Genomic DNA, 21,936 nt, shown 5'->3' with positions numbered 1-21,936 from the left:
TTCTGTGTTAAAGAATCAAAAACTGTTTTTAAAAATGGTTTTCGAATAGGATGGTGTGATGGTGGAATGAGTTTCCACGCATGCTTCGTGGAAGAGCATCATTTTTGCTTTGAGTAGTCGAAAATGGGGTGGTAGTTATTATTATGATGCACGATAGGAAGTGGGGCCACACACACCCCTCTACTTGGATGTGGACCTTATGAGCTCCATTGAAAAGTCCCCGTGGCTCCCACTTTCCAATTCCTCCCATCGAGAATATTGCTGATCATCTGAGGGCCTGCATCAGTGTGAGCATTCTCTATTTGCTGAGGCAGGGAGTAGGGGATCCCAGCTACATTGTATAGCAGGCTCCAGGCTAACCACTTGCGATGTGAAGCGTGAACAAAACCATTAATTATATCGGTCGACCCCAGCTTCAGGCACTCTCAAACGACCGCGTTGATTGTTTCACTTAGGTCCATGTCCATAAATTCTATCTATTTCACATTAGTGTTAGACATGAAAATTAATGCATAGGTTTACCAAGCTTTTTTTTTTTTTTTTATAAAAAAAATCTGAAAATGGGTATAAAGAGACCACAGTTCCACCTCATAATGAGGTCGTGGGTTGATTTAATGTCCACGAGGTTTGTAATTGATCAGGATCGTCCATTGCAGAATCCTGTAACATCTTGACTTATTGACTTGCTGGGCATGATGGCACAATCGGTGTGCGGACCAAGCAACTCTCAACCATCCCACTCAGCCGTGTTTGGAACGCCGATTTGATTTGATCATGACTGCGTCGATGCTGTCCACATACATTACATACCGGTCCCAAACAGCTTCATCTTAGCCAAAAGGCCCTCCTGCGCGCCCCCGCCATTTGACCATAAATGATATCACAATTCCACGTTAATTAAAAAATAAAATTTTAAGTATCCAATGGTAAATCTTTTCACCGTTCTTTCTCACGCGCCATGAAAAAGAGAGTGAAATACCAGCCAGCCACGCCCCGAAACGCAGGGAAGCTTGGTTGTTTGTCATTATCATTGCTGTATTTCACTCTACATTCATTCATGTCTTCTTTGTGCAGTACTCGCTCTCAGTCACATTCGGTTCTGTGCGGTACAATTCCAACCAGCCCTCTCATATATAAAAGAATGTGGAAACCCTACCGCCTTATTCAAGTGCTTCCTTCTTCATCCCTCCATTTCCAATGTCTCGCTCTCTCCTCACCCTCTCTCTTGGCCTCCTCGTCCTCGCAGCCGTCGCCGCAGCCCATGGCGGCCATCATGCCGATGATGATGATGATGTTGATGTTGACGCACCGTCGTCGGAGGGCGTTGACCTGAGGGCGAAGCCACTGATTCTGGTGAAGATCTACTGTCTGATTCTGGAGTTTGTCGGGACGTTCATCGCCGGCGTGTCGCCTTACTTCTTGAAGATGAATGAGACGTTTTTAGTGCTGGGAACGCAGTTCGCCGGCGGAGTGTTTCTGGGGACGGCGATGATGCATTTTCTGAGCGACTCGAATGAGACGTTCGGGGATTTGACGAGCGTGGAGTATCCGTTCGCGTTCATGCTGGCGTGTGCGGGGTATTTGATGACGATGTTCTCCGATGGTTTGATTTTCTATGTGTATGGAAAGGGGGCGAGTGGTGGTGAGGGAGATGTCGAGCTTCAAGGTTCGTTCTTTGAGCCTTTGATTTTTTTTAAAAAATTTTATCTTCACGTAGAAGATGAGGATTGTCATAAAAATTTCTGTTTATTTTTTATTTATGGTCTTTTGTTTTCTTTGTCTGCCGAGGAAATAGGAGAAAATAACAGACGCAAGACGTGAAAAGTGAAAATAAATTTGATTTAGTCAGTACTGATTGGCTGATTTTAGATTTCTTTTTTTTCTTTTTTTTTTTTATATTTCTGGTAGTTGGTAGTCTTGATTGTGACTCTGTTTGACTGCTGAGAAAGATAAGAGTGAAAGAGGAGAAAGCTTAAAATAGGGGGATATATGGTGACTGGAAGTCATTCATTTTTCCTCTCTAGGCCTCGCCTCAGCTTCATTTCAAATTCCAGAACAGAGATTGAGAAATCCATTCTAATGTATTTGGATGGGTTTTTTTAGACAAAATCCCACTCTCACTTGGATTTGAATTCCTCTCTTTCGCAACGGTATTATGACTCACTTTCATATTCCCTTTGTTAATGTTCTCCTTTGTTACAGCAAACATGCAAGGAAAAAGCAGTAGCAATGGCGGAAATTCAGTGTCTCTGGGTCAGGTGAGATGATAGGGAAACCTTGATCCTCTATCACTTCTTAGAAAATACAAGGAGACAGCTGAATGAATACTTATTATCCCTTAACAGGTTCAGAATCGCACAGAGGTCCCCTTCGCAAATGCCCCTCTGAAAACTGCCACGTCACTTGGGGACAGCATATTACTCATCTTTGCTTTGTGTTTCCACTCTGTATTCGAGGGCATTGCGGTTGGAGTTGCAGAGACCCAAGCCGACGCTTGGAGAGCTCTATGGACGATCTGTCTCCACAAGATATTTGCAGCCATTGCAATGGGAATAGCTCTCCTCCGGATGATTCCAGACAGACCCCTCCTCTCCTGTGTAGCCTATGCCTTTGCATTTGCCATTTCTAGTCCAGTTGGAGTGGCCATCGGTATTGTCATAGATGCCACTACCCAGGGCGCTGTGGCTGACTGGATATTCGCCATATCAATGGGGCTAGCATGTGGGATCTTCATATATGTCTCAATAAACCATCTATTGTCCAAGGGATACACTTGCCAGAGAACAGTTCCCTTTGACACCCCCAACTACAAGTTCTTAGCAGTGTTGTTGGGCATCGGGGTAATCGCGGTTGTGATGATCTGGGACACCTGAGCTCATCTTGAAATGTTTTCCTTCAATCATAGAAGCTGCAGGGAGGATAGCCAAGAGTACAGAGGAAGGAGCTTAGAAATATTACTTCTTGATCCCACCTCGTTTATGATTATTAAACAAACCCACTTTTTTCTTTTCAATGGGATCTCTAGACGCATATACCATAAGTAAAATAGTATTTAGACAAGTGAAATGATATTGGGTATCTGATGAGAAAATGGAGGGCAAAATATTCTGATACCGGCTCCGCAATGCTCTGTAACATATTTTGTATTATGTGAAATGTGACTTCATCTTCATGGATCCAGTGATGGTAGAGCATCATGTGGACAAGCGATGGCTTAGAATTAGTTCAAACTATTTGCCGAATCCATTATTTAACAATGGGATGTACCTTTGGCACAACTCAATGGCCAGTTCAGATCATACATCTTCTGTATAAGGAAATGCAGTCCTATGAAACTTACGCTACCAGCAAAACATATCAATCGATTGCAATTAAATCAATTAATACCAGTTCTGATTATTCTTGGAGACCATGACAATCGTGACCTAAGGGAATGGTAGTCTCCCAGGAAGGAAAATTTGGTGAATGGGTAGCTGGGTCGATTTTGGCCTAACACCAGATTTAAGTGATTTGTGATCAATTATGGTTTATGCATAAATGTAAGCGGCAGATCCTTTAAAAATTCGGGTAGTAAACAAATTCGAAGCAGGTGCCAAGAATCCATCAGATAGCTTATCCCATGTGCTCTTCTAAAGGTATGCATGAAGAACCTTTTCAAAGCAAATTGATACAATAATGGGCCCAGCCAAGTCCCCAGCAGCACAGCCCGCGAGAAAAGTACATTTTAGTATTGGAAATTTTATATACGAGAGATCTTTTCCTTTTTACATTCCATAAAAATTAGCAAGCTACTTTCGGAGATTTTGTTGTTACTGATATTATGCAAAAAGCATTATCGGGTACTTACCAATCCACTGATCACCTTACGTCGTCCCGCCTTGACCCCCAGGACTTGAAGGATCATGTAAAGAATTTGTCCACTCAATTGGCCAAGGTGATGGGTGAGGTCTTCTTGTTAAGAACCTTAGATTACCCTGTTCCTATGACTTCAATCATGTAAATCTATTTTAAGCTCTTTAAATCTATCGTAGCAGATAAACAGATATTAAAAAATAATAAGGATACCACAAAAACATAGATATAGAGAATTAAAATCACATACCTTTGATCGGGATGTTCCCAAATCAATTTCACTCGATGTAGATAACTCCAAAGTCATAAATGATCTTGTAAACATCATCATATCTCATCCGATGACTTTTTCTTGTCTTTAGGCAATGATGGTGGAGATCTCAAACGTAAAGGCTAGGATGGAGATCTCTAGGCACTAATGTTGTTTTATCTTGATTTTATAATTTGTATTTTCATTTAGTGATTTAGATTTTATCATATATTTTGAACATATTCCTTTTCAAGGTGAGAAAAATAGTTTACGGTCATTTTAAAATTCAATGTACGAAGAAAAACACAATCGTACATATTTAAAATATTCAAAAAAGACGATACAACTATTTAAATAATCCAATGATTCAAATTTTATTATATAATTTCGACATATTCACTTTGATGACCGAAGAAAAAAATACTCTACAATACATTCAAGTCTAAGAAAAATTTAGAATCATCTTTAAATTCAACATACCACCTAATACATAAAATAATGGACAACCATACTTATATTTAAAATGCAGAAAAAAGGACAATAAAACTATTTAAATCACCCAATAATACGTTTTATCATAAATTTTGAAATAATTTACTTCCAAGTCTAAGAAAAATAGTTACAATACTTTCAATTTTAAGAAAAATAATTTAGAATGGTATGTTAAAATATTTAACAATTTTACTTATTTAAATTGTCTTAAAAAGACAATAAAACTATTTTAAATAAAAATAAATTATTCTTTTTCAAATCTTAGGATTTGTTTGGTAACTGTTTTTAGAATAATTTTTTATTCTAAAAAAATGCAAAATTACATGTTTGATAACATATTTTTTTATTATTAAGAACAAAAAAAAAAAAAGGATATTTTCAAATAATATCATTTAATTGTCTTATATTGTTTTTTAAAAGTTATTTTAAGAAATAATTATACAAAATAATTAAAAATAAATATAAAAATTATTTTTACAACATATTTTAAAATATTAAGAATAGATTAAAAATATTTTAAATTTTTAAACATTTTTATTAAAAAAAAAAAACAAAAAACATTAAATCCTTTTCATTGAAAGACCCCAAGAAGAGTCCCACAAAGCAGTAAGGAAGCTTGGTTGCGAAACAAGCGCTGTAAATGATCAGTCATTATCATTATCGTAGTTCGTAGCTGTATGTCTCTCACATTCATGACTTCTTGGTGCAGTACTCGCTCATTCACATTTGTGTCTGTGGTGAACAATCAACCCTCTAATATAGATATATAGGAATATTGAAACCCTACATAATTACTCAAATGTTTCCTTCTTCATCCCACCGTTTTCTATGTCTCGCTCTCTCCTCTCCCTCTCTCTTCTCCTCCTCGTCCTCGCAGCCGTCGCCGCAGCCCATGGCGGCGATCATGCCGATGATGATGATGGTGACGCGCCGTCGTCGGACAGCGTTGACTTGAGGGCGAAACCACTGATTCTGGTGAAGATCTACTGTCTGATTCTGGTGTTTGTCGGGACGTTCATCGGCGGCGTGTCGCCTTACTTCTTGAAGTGGAACGAGACGTTTCTAGTGCTGGGAACGCAGTTCGCCGGCGGAGTGTTTCTAGGGACGGCGATGATGCATTTTCTGAGCGACTCGAATGAGACGTTTGGGGATTTGACGAGCGTGGAGTATCCGTTCGCGTTCATGCTGGCGTGTGCGGGGTATTTGATGACGATGTTCGCCGATTGTTTGGTTTCCTATGTGTATGGAAAGGGGGCGAATGGTGGCGATGGAGATGTCGAGCTTCAAGGTTGGTTCTTTGAGCCTTTGAATTTTTTTATTAATTTTTTATTTTTTATTTTTTATTTTATTATTTTATCTTCCCGTAGAAGATAAGGAAAGTAAGAGATAAGAAACTCAATTTAGTGTAGACAGTACTGATTTGGTGATTTGAATTTATTTTATTTTTTTCTTTTTCTTTTCTGGTGCTTGATAGCCTTGATTGTTACTCCGTTTGACTGCCGAGAAAATAGAGTAGAAGAAGAGAAAGCTTAAAGCAGGGAAATTGCAAATGAGTTTAGTGAGCGTTTTCAACTTCGATATTTAAATCCTTACTCTGTTTCTCAGCTGAAGAAACGGAGGAAAGCTATGAAAAGCTCACCCTTTTGGGCGAAGCTTCTTTAGATATGACTTTGATTGCCGTGAAGCCAGAAGAAAAAGAAAAGAAAGTTATGAAATTTTTGCTGGGCTTTCTTTTGTTAATTTTCTTTCTTTCTGGAATTTAGTTGGTGCTTTGGAAAAAACCTGAGGCAGAGTTGATTAAGTTGAGTAGTTACTGACATGGAGATTATCAGAATTTTTTTTTTCCTTCTTTGAAGAATTTATTTTTCCCTTTTGTTTGTTGTTGAAAATTGACCCTTTTTTCAGTTCAAAATAAGTCGGTTGGACCTTGTGGATCCTGGATGGATGGTGGATAGAAAAGAATAGAATTTCAAATCTTTACGCAACATGATGTGTTGACTGTTGAGGTTTTATAAGATGGTAATCTCAGAAGTCCACTTGGCCATATGATAAGAGATCGAGAAGTCGATTCAATTTTCATTTTAATGTATTTGGATGGGTTTTTTAGACAAAATCCTACTCTCACTTGGATTTGAACTCCTCTCTTTCACAATGGTATTATGATTCACTTTCATTCATTTTCCCTTTGTTACAGAAAATATGCAAGGAAAAAGCAGTAGCAATGGCGGAAATTCAGAGTCTCTGGCTCAGGTAAGATGATAAGGAAACCATGATCCTCTTATCACTCAGAAAATACAAGGAAAAACGTTTTAAAATGCCTGAGACAGCTAAATGAATACTTATTATCCCTTAACAGGATCAGAATTGCACAGAGGTCCACTCTGTAAACGCCCCTCTGAGAACCGCCACATCGCTTGGGGACAACATATTACTCATCTTTGCACTGTGTTTCCACTCTGTATTTGAGGGCATTGCAATTGGAGTTGCAGAGACCGAAGCTGACGCTTGGAGAGCTCTATGGACGGTCTGTCTCCACAAGATATTTGCAGCCATTGCAATGGGAATAGCTCTCCTTCGGATGATTCCAGACAGACCCCTCCTCTCCTGTGTAGCCTATGCCTTTGCATTTGCCATTTCTAGCCCAGTTGGAGTGGCCATTGGTATCGTCATAGATGCCACTACCCAGGGCGCTGTGGCTGACTGGATATACGCCATATCAATGGGGCTAGCATGTGGGATCTTCATCTATGTCTCAATAAACCATCTACTGTCCAAGGGATACACTTGCCAGAGGACAGTTCCCTTTGACACCCCCAACTACAAGTTCTTAGCAGTGTTGTTGGGTGTCGGGGTAATCGCTGTTGTGATGATCTGGGACACCTGAGCTCATCTTGGGTTTGTTCCTTAATCATAGAAGTTGCAGAGAGGATGTCCAGGAGTATAGAAATGTCATTTCTTGATCCCACCTTTTTTATGATGATTAAGCAAACCCACGTTTTTCTTTTCAATGGGATCTTTAGATACATATACTACAAGTAAAATAGTATTTAGACGAGTGAAAAGATATTCGGTATCTGATGCTCTGTAACATATTTTGTATCATTTGAAATGTGACTTCAGCTTCATGGATCCAGTAATGGTAGAGCATCATGAGGACATGTGAAGAAAACAAGTCATTAGAAAACTAGGGGTTAATCAGCTCATGTTCTGAAAAAGATGGCTTAGAATCAGTTCAGATTATTTGCAGATCATCCATCATTTAACAATGGGATATACCGAGGGCACAATTCAATGGCCAGTTCAGATCATCTATGAAGGAAAACGCAAACCTATCAAATTTAGAGTGTGTTTGGTAGTATTTCTAAGAAATGTTTTTAGATTTTTTAATACTTAAAAGATAAAAGTTTTATAATGTTAAAAAAATTAAAAGCGTTTCTTATAATCATTACCAAATAGGCTTTTATACTAACATCAAAACATATCGATGAATTACAATTAAATCAATTTTCATATAAGTTATACAGTGAAAAAATTGAATTTACATTAAAGATATTACTTTAAGATGCATTTTCTATAATTTCACGAAATTAAATTTATACTGAAAATGTCTTTTTAAGATGTACCCTTGATATAAATTCAATTACTTTCGATGGGTGGCTAATATAAAAGTTGTGAAAGGTGTTTATTCAAAAAACATATTTTGTATAAATTCAATTTTGTGGAATTGTGGATATATGTTAAGTGTAATTTTTTTTTTCTCTATGTGGTTAACACGAAAGTGTTTATTCAAGGGACACCTATAAATTCAATGTTTTAGCATGCATGATTAATAAAAAAATTATGAAAAAGTATATCTTAAAAAAATACCTTTTAGTATAATTTCGATTTTATGGAATTACGGTAGGTGTTTCTTGAGGAGACATATTTAGTGTAAACTCAATTTTTTTAACATGTATTATTAATATGAAAAATATGAAAGAGATACTGACAAAAAGTTTAATAGATTTTGTAACTACCACTTTTAAATTGTTTTTTTTCCAACTATCGTTTAAAACCCACAATTTGAAGCAGGTGCCAAAATCCATCAGACAACTTATCCCGTGTGCTCTTCTAAAGGTCTACATGAAGAACCTTTTCAAAGCAAATTGATACAATAATGGGCCCAGCCAAAGTCCCCAGCAGCACAGCCTGCAGGAGAAGTACATTTAAGTATTGGAAATTTTACAGATCAAAGATCTTTTCCTTTCTACATTCTATAAAAATTAGCAAGCTACTTGCAGATATTTTGTATGTTACTGACATTATGCAAAAAGCTTTATAGGGTACTTGTAGATGAGGAGATGTACCCACCAATCCACTGACGAGCTGAAGGATAGAAAAGGGTGGCACCAATCCCGACTGCTATGGAAGCAAAAACTAGTGATGCACCACATTTGACGGTAGAACCCGTAACTTTCTTTCCTAGAAGCTTGACTCTTTCAGCCTTATCGACCCTATCAATCTTTTCTTCAAAGTTAATCATACAAGAGAAGAATCGGTAGATTTCAACGCCAACTTGGACAAACCATAATGCTGCTATCCCTAGAAAATGTCCTGCAAAAAAAATATGAAAAGGGGAGCACAATACGGTGAAAAAACCTTCAAAATGGTAAGGTTAAAAAATAAATATTTGTGCAGGACAGAGGGAAATAATATAAATATAGGGGCTTTGACGTCTAAAAGTCGTTTTGCTAATGCGAAAGAAGTAAAACTAAGGTAAGCATCCCACTGTCAGTCTTGCACATGGCTGATTTGGGAACATCTGCGCGCATTGATTAATCGAGGGCATCAGTTGCTTAACAAATCTAATCAAAAGGCACACACTTTTGTAATTAATTTAAGGGTTTATTACACTTTACCTCCGACCTCTACCGTGTTTTGTACATTGTCCCCTTGAGTTCAAAATCGAGGAATGTACCCTCCAAGCTTTATAATTGCATGCAATGTACATTTTATGAGTCACGACATTACATTTGTTTATAGAATGACATGTGCTCTTTGCGTGGACGAGGGTAAAATGGTATTTTTTTTAATAAATGAGGGCAAAAGAGTCATTATAGTTTAAAACCCCAAAACCCTAACCCAACTCTCCTTCTTCTTCCTTCCTTCATTTTCTAGAAACCACATTTTCTCAACAACCAAACAAGTTTTACCAAACAATTTGCAGTATCTTAAAAAATAGACAGATTCACAAAAAAAAAAAAAAAACATAACCAAACAAGTTGTTTTACCTAATAGTTAAAGCACCGAATTGAAAAACCATCACAATCCAAGACAATCAAATTCAAATCGTCAAACAAAAAATGATTGAAATACAATATAATATAAAAATCTAAAAGGAAAATCAATTCAAAATTCAAATGACAACCTTGCCAAATCCAGCGAAAATGCTTGAGAAACAAAAATTTGAAAATAAAAACTTTTCTTAAGCATTTATAATCCTTTCTCTCATTTAAATTTCCGTGATGAAAAAAAAAAGAATTTAAAGAAATTGGAAAATACAAGATTTGGCAAGTTTGAAGCAATTAGTAACTTTATTATGACGAGGTAGGTTTCCTAATAGTGGGAAAAATTGGGGTGGAATTTGTCGACATGGTTGACTATTCGGAGGGCGAGGTCAAGACCGAGGTTTTGCTGGCGGTTAATCATCAAAATGATGCTTTTTAGGGAGGCGTTGGGGCTAGCGTTTGTTTACGAGAATGACAATGTAGGATTTGAGGAGAGTGAAGTCACGACGGGAAGGTGGTGGTGCAATGGGTGGTCGGTGAAGGGTCCACAACGGCGCCAATGGCAACAGAGGCGAGATAAACAACGAAGATTGAGGGAAGGAATGAATGAAGGAAAAAGGAGAGTGGGTCAGGGTTTTGGCGTTTTAAAATGAAATGACTCTTTTGCCCTCATTTAAATAGGTCATGTGGAGAGTACATGAACCTTTCGTCTAATTAAGGTAACATCGTCACTCTAAAAATACACATTGCATGTAATTATGATGCATGGAAGGTACATTACTCGATTTTAAACTTGAGGGGGTAATATGCAAAACACATTATTGGTTAGGAGGGTAAAATGTAATAAACCCTTAATTTAATGATCTCTAATAATCCTAAATCAGTATCAAATCATCTTTTGATTAATGAATTGATCTAGATTAATTCTTCTTTCAAATCAGTTAGATGACTTAGATGAAAAGCCACCTTATGTGGGAAGATTTAAGATTCACTAGGTTTGTATTGATCAGGGTCGTCCATTGTAGAATCCAATAATATATTGATTGTCGATTGTATTGACTTAGCTTGATACAATTGGTGTGTGTACCAAGCATCTTGTTGAACCCAAGCTTAAGCTCCCCTATGTTGCAACCTTATACTCGCACGTAGAGAGAAAAATAGAAGCATGTTAAGAGATAGACAAAATTTGGATTCATATTATATCCAAAATAGTGGGTGGATAGACACAATAGAGATAGATAGAATTTGGATTCATATCCAAAATGGTGGAGAGATAAATAGAATTTGGATTCATATCCAAAACTCGAACACGAAACCTTCTCACCAAACCAAATGCTGATATCATGTTGAACTACCAATTTTTCTAAAAGCTCATATTTAGAGGATTTGAGTTCAACATGCATATCATGTTTCTTAACACATCTCTTAACCATCACAAATGAAACGTTGGTTCATTGGAGTTTGCTTGCTTTTCCACTCAATCATGTTTTGGACATGGATTTGATTTGATTTTGACCACATTAGTACGATCCACATGCACTCCAGTCCAAACAACTTGATCTTACCCAAATGGCCCTTCTGTGCGCCTTGCCATTTTACCATAAAGATATCACAATTCCACAAAAAAAAAAAGTCCTTTTGACTTATAAACTAAGCATACTTTTGAATATTATTTAAATGAATATAATATTCATGATTAAGAATGGATTCAATATGATATCTGATTGATATTTATAAAAAAAAAAAATGTGATCAATCTAATTAGATTATATACATAATGAAGAAGCTAAAATTCTTCAAGGAAAATATTATAGATTTTATTCCACCATTTTTTGGTATAGAGATGCATTTTATGTAGTTTCTTATAGAGGCCGAGAAAGAGTCTATTGATGCTTAGGTTCTTTCCTAAGTCCCTCATCGTATTCAACAACAAACATGGTCGGAGTAGTGGTGATTAGTAGTGACAGTCCAGTGTTTGAAAATAGAAATATTGCAATTTCAATCATGGTTCTTTTACAAGGAAGAATTGATGCTTAGGTTCACAAGGCTACTCATTCGCATGGCCACTTTAGTGTGCATATGACCAATTCTTGCCCATCTCCATCTTTGGTACACTCAGCATCTTGCAGTCTCCATCGTTCCTGCTTAATTGGGTTTCAGAAACAACATGTAACCAGTGTTCGTGACGCCCCAAGCCTAGGACTCCACTATTGCATGGTTTGCATGGTCATTCTCCTATGTTCATTTTCAAAGCCCACTTGCTTCCTTTATTTATTCATTTTTATACATGCCTTCAAATATTGATTTTCAAAAATCTGGTTTTCAAATAATTTAACTCACAACCTTTCATTCTTCTTTAGAGTTTATGATCACCAAAAATCCCATTTTAAAAAAAAAATTGCTATCATTTTCTTTCCGGCAAGCATCTTTTCATATTTTCCTTGATTTCTAAATGTTTTAAAACAAACATGAATTAAATTCAAAAATTCCAAATACTGGAATTTATAGAATTAAATCATGCAAAAATATATCGGGCTTTGGTGGGAGCCCAACATCAATAGTGTTTTCTTTAAAAACTAAATTCACGTGAAGTGCAATGTTTGCAATTAATGATTTCTTACTCTGTTTAGTGACACATGTGATATATTTTGTACTCATTATTGTGCACTAACCCCATTTCATGATAACACATTATTACTTGCCACTAAGTAACCCCATTTTGGTATCCATTGATTTCCTAGTTAATTGTCATGTTTGTTTTACTTATTTAGTAAAGACCCATTTTTTAGGGGCTTAGAGGGGTGCTACGGTCTTTACCGTACCTTCCCAATAAGTAATCTGACCCCCGAACCCTGATTTGGTTTTTCACAGACAGTCTTTTCCAAATAAAGAGTCACACTTAGAGTTTTCTTTCTTATTTTGTTTTCACTTTAAAAATAAAACAAAAATAAGTGACGACTCCAAGTCTTTTTTCTAAAAAAATAAGTCTTTTTCAAATAAAAAAACGAGTTCACCATCGAATGGGAGCGCATGCATAAAATGCGATGTACACAAAATGGCGACTCCATTGGGGAATCATGATAAGATAACAATATACCATCAACTCGACATGCATCTCGTAAGTGGAGATGATTATGCAAATCCGTGAAGATCTATAAACCTCAACCAAAGAGCAAATAGGCCCTAGTATAACATCAGATGTGTGGTAGATCAATAAATCACACAATATCAAATCATCCATCATCAAGTGTGTAATCTCAGTCATCCATATCCACAAAACCTCATCTTCAAATTTGTGCACATTGTTACACGAGAAAACACTTTCATACAATAGATTTGCATAGAAGGTATCATCTCATTGCTCTTTGTGCTTCTTGTGCTTGTGTTCATTCGATGTTGAATTCGTTGTGTTGGACAATTCAACAGTTGGGATGAAGCACTTCTTGGTTGTTTTCAGTTCTTGGTTGGGATTAGAGAGAATTTTTTTTAAACATTTTGGAGTGATTTGGCCGTCTCAGAGGTTCAGTGATGGCATGACCATTAGTATCTTTACAATCGGCGCACCACAGTGCAATTGAAAACCATCTGAATTTTTTATTTTTGGTATTTCTTAAGGTTTTTAGAAAATAAAAATCAAACCCACTCATATTTGAGGTCCCTATAATGGATTACAGTTTGAATGTTTGAGTGGGGTTTGTTGTTTATGTTAACCAAACTTTCATAAACTTTATGCGGAAATAATTATTTTTGAAAACAATTTTGGATACATAAAACAAATAAATGGAAGTACTAAAATAATGATCATATTTTTACCTTGATCCATGAAGTGAGATTGAGTCACCTTGTGAATTGTATTGTCAAGGTCTTCAACTCACTACTCTCATATAGTGGATGGGTCACTTGTGTGGTGTATGTTGTTAAAAAATAAACAACAAGAAAGAAAAAGACATAAGAATGAGAGTGTGGCTTGAGACCTCAATTTATAATAAGTTGTACATCTCTTAGTCTTCCCATCAAAGACTATATGGAAGTTATACTCATTATTTACACCCATTATGTACAAATTAATGGGTAATAGTGGGTTATGAACTTGAATGCATCCATATAATTGTATAGGTTATATCTTTCTATTTTCCTCCATTACTCATAAACATAATGTACAAATAAATTTCATAAAGATGGGGTTACAAAAATTGTAACACCACATTCATATGAGTTAAATTTTCTAACTCCTCATTTGTAATTTGAGTCTTCCATACATAAGACTCTTGGATGCCTAATCAATTGATTCACCTACCTATCAATTGATACCCTTAAATAATATTCATATAAATATAATTATATATGGTCACACGTTATAGGAAAAAAGGCTAATAGTTTAAGCTTTCAGATGAGCAGTGAAGGAAAATTTGTAAGAATAAAAATAAAGAGGGAAAAGGTCAACCATGTTGTTGTATATAGAAACTTCTAAAAATGAAGCATACTGGTATGCAGTTACGATGAACATTTCTCTCATATGGAGCAGGGATGTTTGATTTTGGCATAAATAAGCAATCTACTGTTAGATAAGTTAAGTATGGTATGGTGGTTTCATTCATAAATGGCAAAATTCTTGTGTTATATTCTTCAGAGCTAGTCAAAGTCATTGCTTGCAACCAGGTTATTTTTTTTATATCTTAATTTTATTATTTATTTTTTTGATGCAATAATTTAAATTTTATAATATATTTTCAATCATCAAGAATTTTCATTAGAAATTTGATATACAGAAAAAAATGTATATATAATTTACATTCCTTTTTAAATGCAATATATCAGGAAAAAGACATATTACATAAAATAATTGACAGCCGTACATGTTTAAATTAAAATATCCAAAAAGAACCATAAAACCATTTTAAATAAAAATAAAATATCCAATATTAAATCTTTTCAATCATTCTTTGATAGCAGAAACAACGAAGTATCAAGAAAATTAAAATAAAATAAAATTAACTCCTTTTTAGAAAAAGATCCCAAGAACGTGTGCATCTCCTTTATCACGCGGAAATACCAGCCGCTGCCCAAAAGGCAGGGGAGGAGAAGCTTGGCTGTGAAGCTATAAATGGTTAGTCATTAATCATTATATACTTTCCACGTTCGTGTCTTCTTTGTGCAGTACTGAGTACTTGCCCTCTTTCACCATTCGTCTCTGTATCGTACAATTCCAACCAACCCTCTCATATATAAAAGAATATAGAAACCCTACAGCCTGATTCAAATGCTTCCTTCTTCATCCCTCCGTTTCCAATGCCTCGCTCTCTCCTCTCCCTCTCTCTTCTCCTCCTCGCCTTCGCCGCCGTCGCCGCAGCCCATGGCGGCGATCATGATGATGATGGTGACGAGCCGTCGTCGGACAGCGTTGACTTGAGGACGAAGCCACTGATTCTGGTGAAGATCTACTGTCTGATTCTCGTGTTTGTCGGGACTTTCATCGGCGGCGTGTCGCCCTACTTCTTGAAGTGGAACGAGACGTTTCTAGTGCTGGGAACGCAGTTCGCCGGCGGAGTGTTTATGGGGACGGCGATGATGCATTTTCTGAGCGACTCGAATGAGACGTTTGGGGATTTGACGAGCGTGGAGTATCCGTTCGCGTTCATGCTGGCGTGTGCGGGGTATTTGACGACGATGTTCGCCGATTGTTTGGTTTCCTATGTGTATGGAAAGGGGCCGAGTGGTGGCGGCGGAGATGTCGAGCTTCAAGGTTGGTTCTTTGAGCCTTTGATTTTTTATTTATTTATTTATTTTATTTTATCTTTCCTTAGAAAAGGAGGAAACTAAGATATGAGAAACTCAATTTAGTGTAGACACTACTGATTTGGTGATTTTTATTTTTAAATTTCTGGTGCTTGATAGCCTTGATTATTACTCTGTTTGACTGCTGAGAAAATAGACTAGTAGACGAGAAAGCTTAAAATAGGGAAATTCCAAATGAATTTAGGCTATGTTTGGTTCTAGGAAAATCGGAGGGAAAATGCAAAGAAAATAAAATAGAGAGGAAAAATAAAGGAAAATAAAAAGTGAAGGAAAATAAAAAAATAGAGTTAAAGATGATAAATTATTTTTATTTTTTACTTTAAATTCATTTTATTTATTTTAACTCATCATAATGAAGATTAAATAATTTTAAAATGCATAAATTTCTTACTAATTTTAATTATATTTAATTTTTTTTGGAATATTTTATAAGGTAACCAAATATGAGAAAATCATTTTCCTTAATAATTTTTTTCTTTTCTTTGTACTTTCCGAGAACCAACCATAACCTTACGAAACATATGATGTTGACTGTTGAGGTTTTATAAGATGGTAATCTCATAAGTGCACTTGGCCATATGATAGCGATTGAGAAATCCATTCAATTTTCATTTTAATGTATTTGGATGGTTTTTTAGAATCAGAATAAGAATGAGACAAAATCCTACTCCCACTGGATTTGAACTCTCTTTCATAATGGTATTATCATCTACTTTCATTCTTATATTATTTTCATTCCTTTGTTACAGCAAATATGCAAGGAAAAAGTAGTAGTAATGGCGGAAATTCAGAGTCTCTGGGTCAGGTAAGATGATAGGGAAACCTTGATTCTCTATCGCTTACAAAATTCAAGGAAAAACGTTTTAAAATGCCTGAGACAGCTAAATGAATACTTACTATCCCTTAACAGGATCAGAATTGCACAGAGCTCCACTTTGTAAACGCCCCTCTGAGAACTGCCACATCGCTTGGGGACAACATATTACTCATCTTTGCACTGTGTTTCCACTCTGTATTTGAGGGCATTGCAATTGGAGTTGCAGAGACCGAAGCTGACGCTTGGAGAGCTCTATGGACGGTCTGTCTCCACAAGATATTTGCAGCCATTGCAATGGGAATAGCTCTCCTTCGGATGATTCCAGACAGACCCCTCCTCTCCTGTGTAGCCTATGCCTTTGCATTTGCCATTTCTAGCCCAGTTGGAGTGGCCATTGGTATCGTCATAGATGCCACTACCCAGGGCGCTGTGGCTGACTGGATATACGCTATATCAATGGGGCTAGCATGTGGGATCTTCATCTATGTCTCAATAAACCATCTACTGTCCAAGGGATACAATTGCCAGAGGACAGTTCCCTTTGACACCCCCAACTACAAGTTCTTAGCAGTGTTGTTGGGTGTCGGGGTAATCGCGGTTGTGATGATCTGGGACACCTGAGCTCATCTTGGGTTTGTTCCTTAATCATAGAAGCTGCAGAGAGGATATCCGAGAGTATAGAAATGTCATTTCTTGATCCCACCTTTTTTATGATGATTAAGCAAACCCACGTTTTTCTTTTCAATGGGATCTTTAGATACTTGCACTACAAGTAAAATAGTATTGAGACAAGTGAAAAGATATTCGGTAACATGTTTTGTATCATTTGAAATGTGACTTTAGCTTCATGGATCCAGTAATGGTAGAGCATCATGAGGACAAGTGAAGAAAACAAATCATTAGAAAACTAGGGGTTAATCAGCTCATGTTCTGAAAAAGATGGCTTAGAATCAGTTCAGATTATTTGCAGATCATCCATTATTTAACAATGGGATATACCGTGGGCACAATTCAATGGCCAGTTCAGACCATGCATTTTCTGTAGAAGGAAAATGCAATCCCATGAAACTTACACTACTAGCAAAACATATAGATGGATTGTAATGAAATGGTTTTCATATTAATTACACAGTGAGAAAAAAAATTGAATTTATACTCACTTCAAAATGCATTTTTCATAATTCTACAAAATTATATTTTTAAAGTGTCTTTTTAAAAGATACTTTAATATAAATTAATTAAATTTATATTAAAAATGTCTTTTCAAAATATACCTTTAATATAAATTTAATTTTTTCGATGGGTGGTTAATATAAAAATTGTGAAAGGCATATTTTTAAAAGACACATTTAGTATAAATTCAATTTTGTGGAATTATGGAGATATATTAAGTGTATTTTTTTTAAATTTTTTTCACTATGTGGTTAATATGAAAGCGTCTCTTCAAGAGACACCTAAATTCGATGTTTTAGCTTGCGTGATTAATAAAAAAATTATGAAAAAGTGTCTATTAAAAAAAATATCTTTTAGTATAAATTTGATTTAATAGAATTGCAATATGTGTTTTTTTTAAGAAACATTTAGTGTAAATTCAATTTTTTTTTAACATGTATCGTTGATATGAAAACTATGGAATGTGTCACTTTTGTGACAAAAAGTGTAATAAATTTATCAATAGTTTTGTAACTACCATACTTTAAGATTTTTTTTTTTCAAACTACCATTTAAAAAAATAAACTAGCAGTAGAAGTTAAAAAAGCCACACAATTCGAAGCAGGTGCCAAAATCCATCAAACAACTTATCCCATGTGTTCTTCTAAAGGTCTACATGAAGAACCTTTTCAAAGCAAATTGATACAAAAATGAGCCCAGCCAAAGTCCCCAACAACACATGAGTTTTGACCCAAAATAGGACATTTAAAAAATAAATAAAAAAGTAAACTGATTTCCAAAATAATACTCAATCTAGTACGTCTATACCACGTAGGAATCGAGGTCATGAAACCATAGTCACCAATTATGGTTTTAAATTTTTTAAAAATCGGTCAAAACCATAGTTACCAACTACAGTTATGAAGAATTTTCAATTCATTTCCCTTTTTGGTTAGGTTTCTTACCTTTAAGGTTTTGCCTTTTTATTCATTCTTCCCATTGTCTCCTACTGCATCTGGCTGTCTTTGGTTCATCTTTGGCTCAAATTCAATATTTTCCAAATTTTCATCTTGTTCTATCATTGGTCAAGTAAGATTTATGAGTTTTTTAGTTTACATAAATTTTAATTTTTTTTTTTGTAAATCTATTTGGTTTTCACATATTTTAGTTTATTATTGTAGATGTGTTTGGTTTTTTATTTTATTTTCATCTTGAGCTTGGTAGAGATGTGTTTGGTTTTTTATTTTATTTTCATTGTGAGCTTGGCAGAGAGAAAATCTTTTGTTTTGGTAAAGAAAATGGATATGGAATGGGGGGCCACCATGATTATTTTGTTAAAGATACCAAAAATGGAAGGGACCACCGTTAAAAACTCCAAAAATGGAGGGGACCACAGTTAAAAACTCCAAAAATGAAGGGGACCACTCTTAAGAACTCCAAAAATGAAGGAGACGAGCACTAATTTTTGTTATAGGAACAGAAAAAATCGGAGTACTCAACTTTTGTTTTTCTTCTTCCCACTTTTTACCAAATGTTAAGTTAAAAGCAAGCTTTATATACAAATGAGCATGTATTTATTTATGTTTTTGGTTACCTTCAATTATGTTTCAATCCATTATTCTATAGATAACAATAAGGATTGTGCTCAAAACTAATCAACTGCATATAAAATTATGAAACCGATACTAAAGTATGATTGATAATGAATGATTGGAATGGACATTGAAATAGAACGGGTTAAGCTAAAAATTCTATGAGTTGTATGGAAATAATTGATTGTAATACAAGAGCCACTTAAGCCCCAAGCTGATGTTATGAGAACCAGATAAAATATAGGGTAAAGTTCAAAGCCTAACATTCTGTGAGGAAGATAAAAAAAATTATAGGGGCTAGTCTAGGATTTGATGTTACTCAAAAATGATACCATTCTTGACATTAAAGGCTAAGCCTTAATGGTGAAGCACTTAAGTTTCCTGTTCTATCATTTTGAAGCAATGCAGTAGTCTATTTTCTTTTTCTCGAAACAAATCTAGGTTTCTTTCCACCATGATAATGCATAATACTATATCAATAAGCAAACAAACACACATAGAATATGTTGCAACTAACATAATAATTTTTTATTATACTTCAAATCATAATCCTATCTTATCATTTAAACTATCTTCTTTATTAGAGCCCATCTAGTCTGGCCAACAAACTAACCACTCCCTTGGCCTTCTAATTCGTAAAGAACAACCTAGAACGTTTTCATTGACATTGCTTCCATGCCTCTTTTCGAGGGCCAATGAATAGGGCTTTATCTTCAGATTCCGTTATATCTAACCCAATTGATTTATATTTACTACATAGGCATTGAACTAATAGACATGTGTTATCTTGCTTTAATAGTAATTGAGATAACTCAAGGTCAGAGGGTTTTTAAAGGAAGATTAAAGAAATTGACACCGTTTCATACAGAAATAACACTAAAATATGAAAAAGGGGGCTAATGACTTTTAAATCTTTTTAACTAAGTACAAAGAAATGAAAACATTTATGAAGTACTGGAATTTCTATTGTCAATTCAATTCCTTTCTTTTCCCCAAATTCCCTCATTATGGGTAAAATGTAAAAATTCCTACTAATCAAGTTTCTAAAGTTAATCAAATTAGGAGATCTTCCAATGGATTTTAGAATAGAATAGGTGTTCAAAAATTTTCTCTGTTAGAGATTTAAATCCCTATTTGATTCCAATATTGGTTATTGTAGTTTTATTAAGGTTTTCTCATGTTTAGAAAGTTTTACAAGATTCTACACAGTTGCAACACAACTTCAAAAAAAATTAGAGTTTGATTAATTTAATATTTTGGTTTGATTATTTAATCCCAACTTGATTTCTTCCTCCTCTTAATTCTACATCTTTTAGTCATTCTTTTCCTTCTCAATTATTATGCAAGTCATAAGTGCAGTACAACTCAAACTAGCTGTCATTTCTTCATTTTCTAACCTGAAAACCAAACTTGTATAACCTTAAAGCCAATTTCTACCTTCCAGTAATCAACCCAACATCCAAAACCAAATTCCAGCAACTTATTTTCTGGAATTCCATCAATTTTTATTTATCTGAGAACCCCTAAAAATTGGCTTCCATCTTCAAAAACCTAATCCATAACCTCTCTTAGGCTTCCACCTAACAAATTAAGTGAGTTTCCAATACCTTTAGAAGTGTTGCCTCTACCATGTGTCCAATACCTACTTTTGATCTCAAAAATATATTCATATCCCCATCTACATATCTAATATATACAACTTGGAATGAAATTTTCAAATATGACACAATATCCATAGATATAACATTGAGATTCTCAAAATTATCAACACATTCATTTGGCTTAGTGACAGACACAAATAATTATCAGTAAATCGGTACCTTTAATGTTTCTTTATGAATTAAAAATCATATTGGCACTGAGGAAACAGTTTCTACTACTTTATGGAAGATACCTGATATTATAAAAGGTTTATATTCAATATCAGAAAATGGAAATACTATTACTATTGCTTAAATGGAGTGCATGCCATTGCCACTTCTTCTTTATTGTATTCATGCATATCTTTATCCTTAAAAATGATTTAGTACCTAAACAATATAATTGAGATATCAATTATTTATGCATTTGATGAGTTTTAACCCATGTTTGAAACTTAAATCTGTAGGAGAATTCAAACTAGCATGTTGCTAACAAAGTTGATTTCAAGTAACCTATTACTAAAAAGGCTAAAGAAAAGCACAATGCTATCATATTCTACAATTGTTTTAAGTTATTAATTTGATTCAAGCTATTTCCCACAACTCTGATAGTTAGAAAAATCCCTATAAATGCATCCCATAGTGTAAAACCCTGATCAAAGAAGCTATCTTCTCTATGTTTGCAACATTTTCAAATGCCCCAACTTGATGATCCTTTTAATCATTTTCCTTTTTTGGTGTTTGGTCCTGGCTTCTTGGTTCCCATTACCATCCATATCAAATTTACTCCCACTCAGGTTAAAAAGGTAATCTCTTCAGTATAGATCTGTTCAAAAGCAAGTAATTTCTTATGTTCATATACTTATAGCTGTATGGCTTAATAATAATGTGTATTCTAGTCCCCTCAGGTAATGAAAGCTTTAACTCTATATGAACTCCAAGTGGCATCAATTGGGTTAAGCAACAATTTGCTTGACTTATATTTGGGCATGGTAGATGAATGTTTTGGTGGAATGATGATTTCCTCTTATACCACATGGTGCTTAAAGCATTCAAACTCGAATTGCTTATTGTAGTT

At 35.1% G+C, this 21,936-nt stretch overlaps 3 protein-coding genes across 3 annotated transcripts; all 3 read left to right on the top strand.

Moving 5' to 3' along the window:
* The first annotated feature begins 1,051 nt into the window (after positions 1 to 1,051).
* LOC100248132 (zinc transporter 11) lies at positions 1,052 to 3,180 on the top strand. Its single transcript, XM_010646251.3, has 3 exons — positions 1,052 to 1,666; positions 2,203 to 2,258; positions 2,346 to 3,180. Exons 1-3 carry the CDS (start codon positions 1,198 to 1,200, stop codon positions 2,871 to 2,873), a joined length of 1,053 nt encoding a protein of 350 aa, XP_010644553.1. The 5' UTR covers positions 1,052 to 1,197; the 3' UTR covers positions 2,874 to 3,180.
* A 2,013-nt stretch (positions 3,181 to 5,193) lies between these two features.
* On the top strand, positions 5,194 to 7,723 carry LOC100253257 (zinc transporter 11). Its single transcript, XM_002265598.5, has 3 exons — positions 5,194 to 5,882; positions 6,789 to 6,844; positions 6,951 to 7,723. The coding sequence occupies exons 1-3, from the start codon at positions 5,423 to 5,425 to the stop codon at positions 7,476 to 7,478; spliced, it is 1,044 nt and encodes a 347-aa protein (XP_002265634.1). The 5' UTR covers positions 5,194 to 5,422; the 3' UTR covers positions 7,479 to 7,723.
* Positions 7,724 to 14,924: 7,201 nt separating this feature from the next.
* On the top strand, positions 14,925 to 17,283 carry LOC100258391 (zinc transporter 11). Its single transcript, XM_002265477.5, has 3 exons — positions 14,925 to 15,604; positions 16,407 to 16,462; positions 16,568 to 17,283. The coding sequence occupies exons 1-3, from the start codon at positions 15,151 to 15,153 to the stop codon at positions 17,093 to 17,095; spliced, it is 1,038 nt and encodes a 345-aa protein (XP_002265513.1). The 5' UTR covers positions 14,925 to 15,150; the 3' UTR covers positions 17,096 to 17,283.
* Positions 17,284 to 21,936: the final 4,653 nt, after the last annotated feature.

Source organism: Vitis vinifera, chromosome 19 (genome assembly GCF_030704535.1).
Source record: "Vitis vinifera cultivar Pinot Noir 40024 chromosome 19, ASM3070453v1".
Taxonomy (NCBI): domain Eukaryota; kingdom Viridiplantae; phylum Streptophyta; class Magnoliopsida; order Vitales; family Vitaceae; genus Vitis; species Vitis vinifera.
This window is presented reverse-complemented; position numbering and strand designations above follow the sequence as displayed.

Excerpts from the sequence above, each read along its gene's own strand:
- LOC100248132 (XM_010646251.3), top strand. The coding sequence starts at position 1,198 with ATGTCTCGCTCTCTCCTCACCCTCTCTCTTGGCCTCCTCGTCCTCGCA. Across the intron at positions 1,667-2,202 it reads GGGAGATGTCGAGCTTCAAG|CAAACATGCAAGGAAAAAGC; the intron begins GTTCGTTCTTTG and ends CCTTTGTTACAG. Across the intron at positions 2,259-2,345 it reads ATTCAGTGTCTCTGGGTCAG|GTTCAGAATCGCACAGAGGT; the intron begins GTGAGATGATAG and ends ATCCCTTAACAG.
- LOC100253257 (XM_002265598.5), top strand. The coding sequence starts at position 5,423 with ATGTCTCGCTCTCTCCTCTCCCTCTCTCTTCTCCTCCTCGTCCTCGCA. Across the intron at positions 5,883-6,788 it reads TGGAGATGTCGAGCTTCAAG|AAAATATGCAAGGAAAAAGC; the intron begins GTTGGTTCTTTG and ends CCTTTGTTACAG. Across the intron at positions 6,845-6,950 it reads ATTCAGAGTCTCTGGCTCAG|GATCAGAATTGCACAGAGGT; the intron begins GTAAGATGATAA and ends ATCCCTTAACAG.
- LOC100258391 (XM_002265477.5), top strand. The coding sequence starts at position 15,151 with ATGCCTCGCTCTCTCCTCTCCCTCTCTCTTCTCCTCCTCGCCTTCGCC. Across the intron at positions 15,605-16,406 it reads CGGAGATGTCGAGCTTCAAG|CAAATATGCAAGGAAAAAGT; the intron begins GTTGGTTCTTTG and ends CCTTTGTTACAG. Across the intron at positions 16,463-16,567 it reads ATTCAGAGTCTCTGGGTCAG|GATCAGAATTGCACAGAGCT; the intron begins GTAAGATGATAG and ends ATCCCTTAACAG.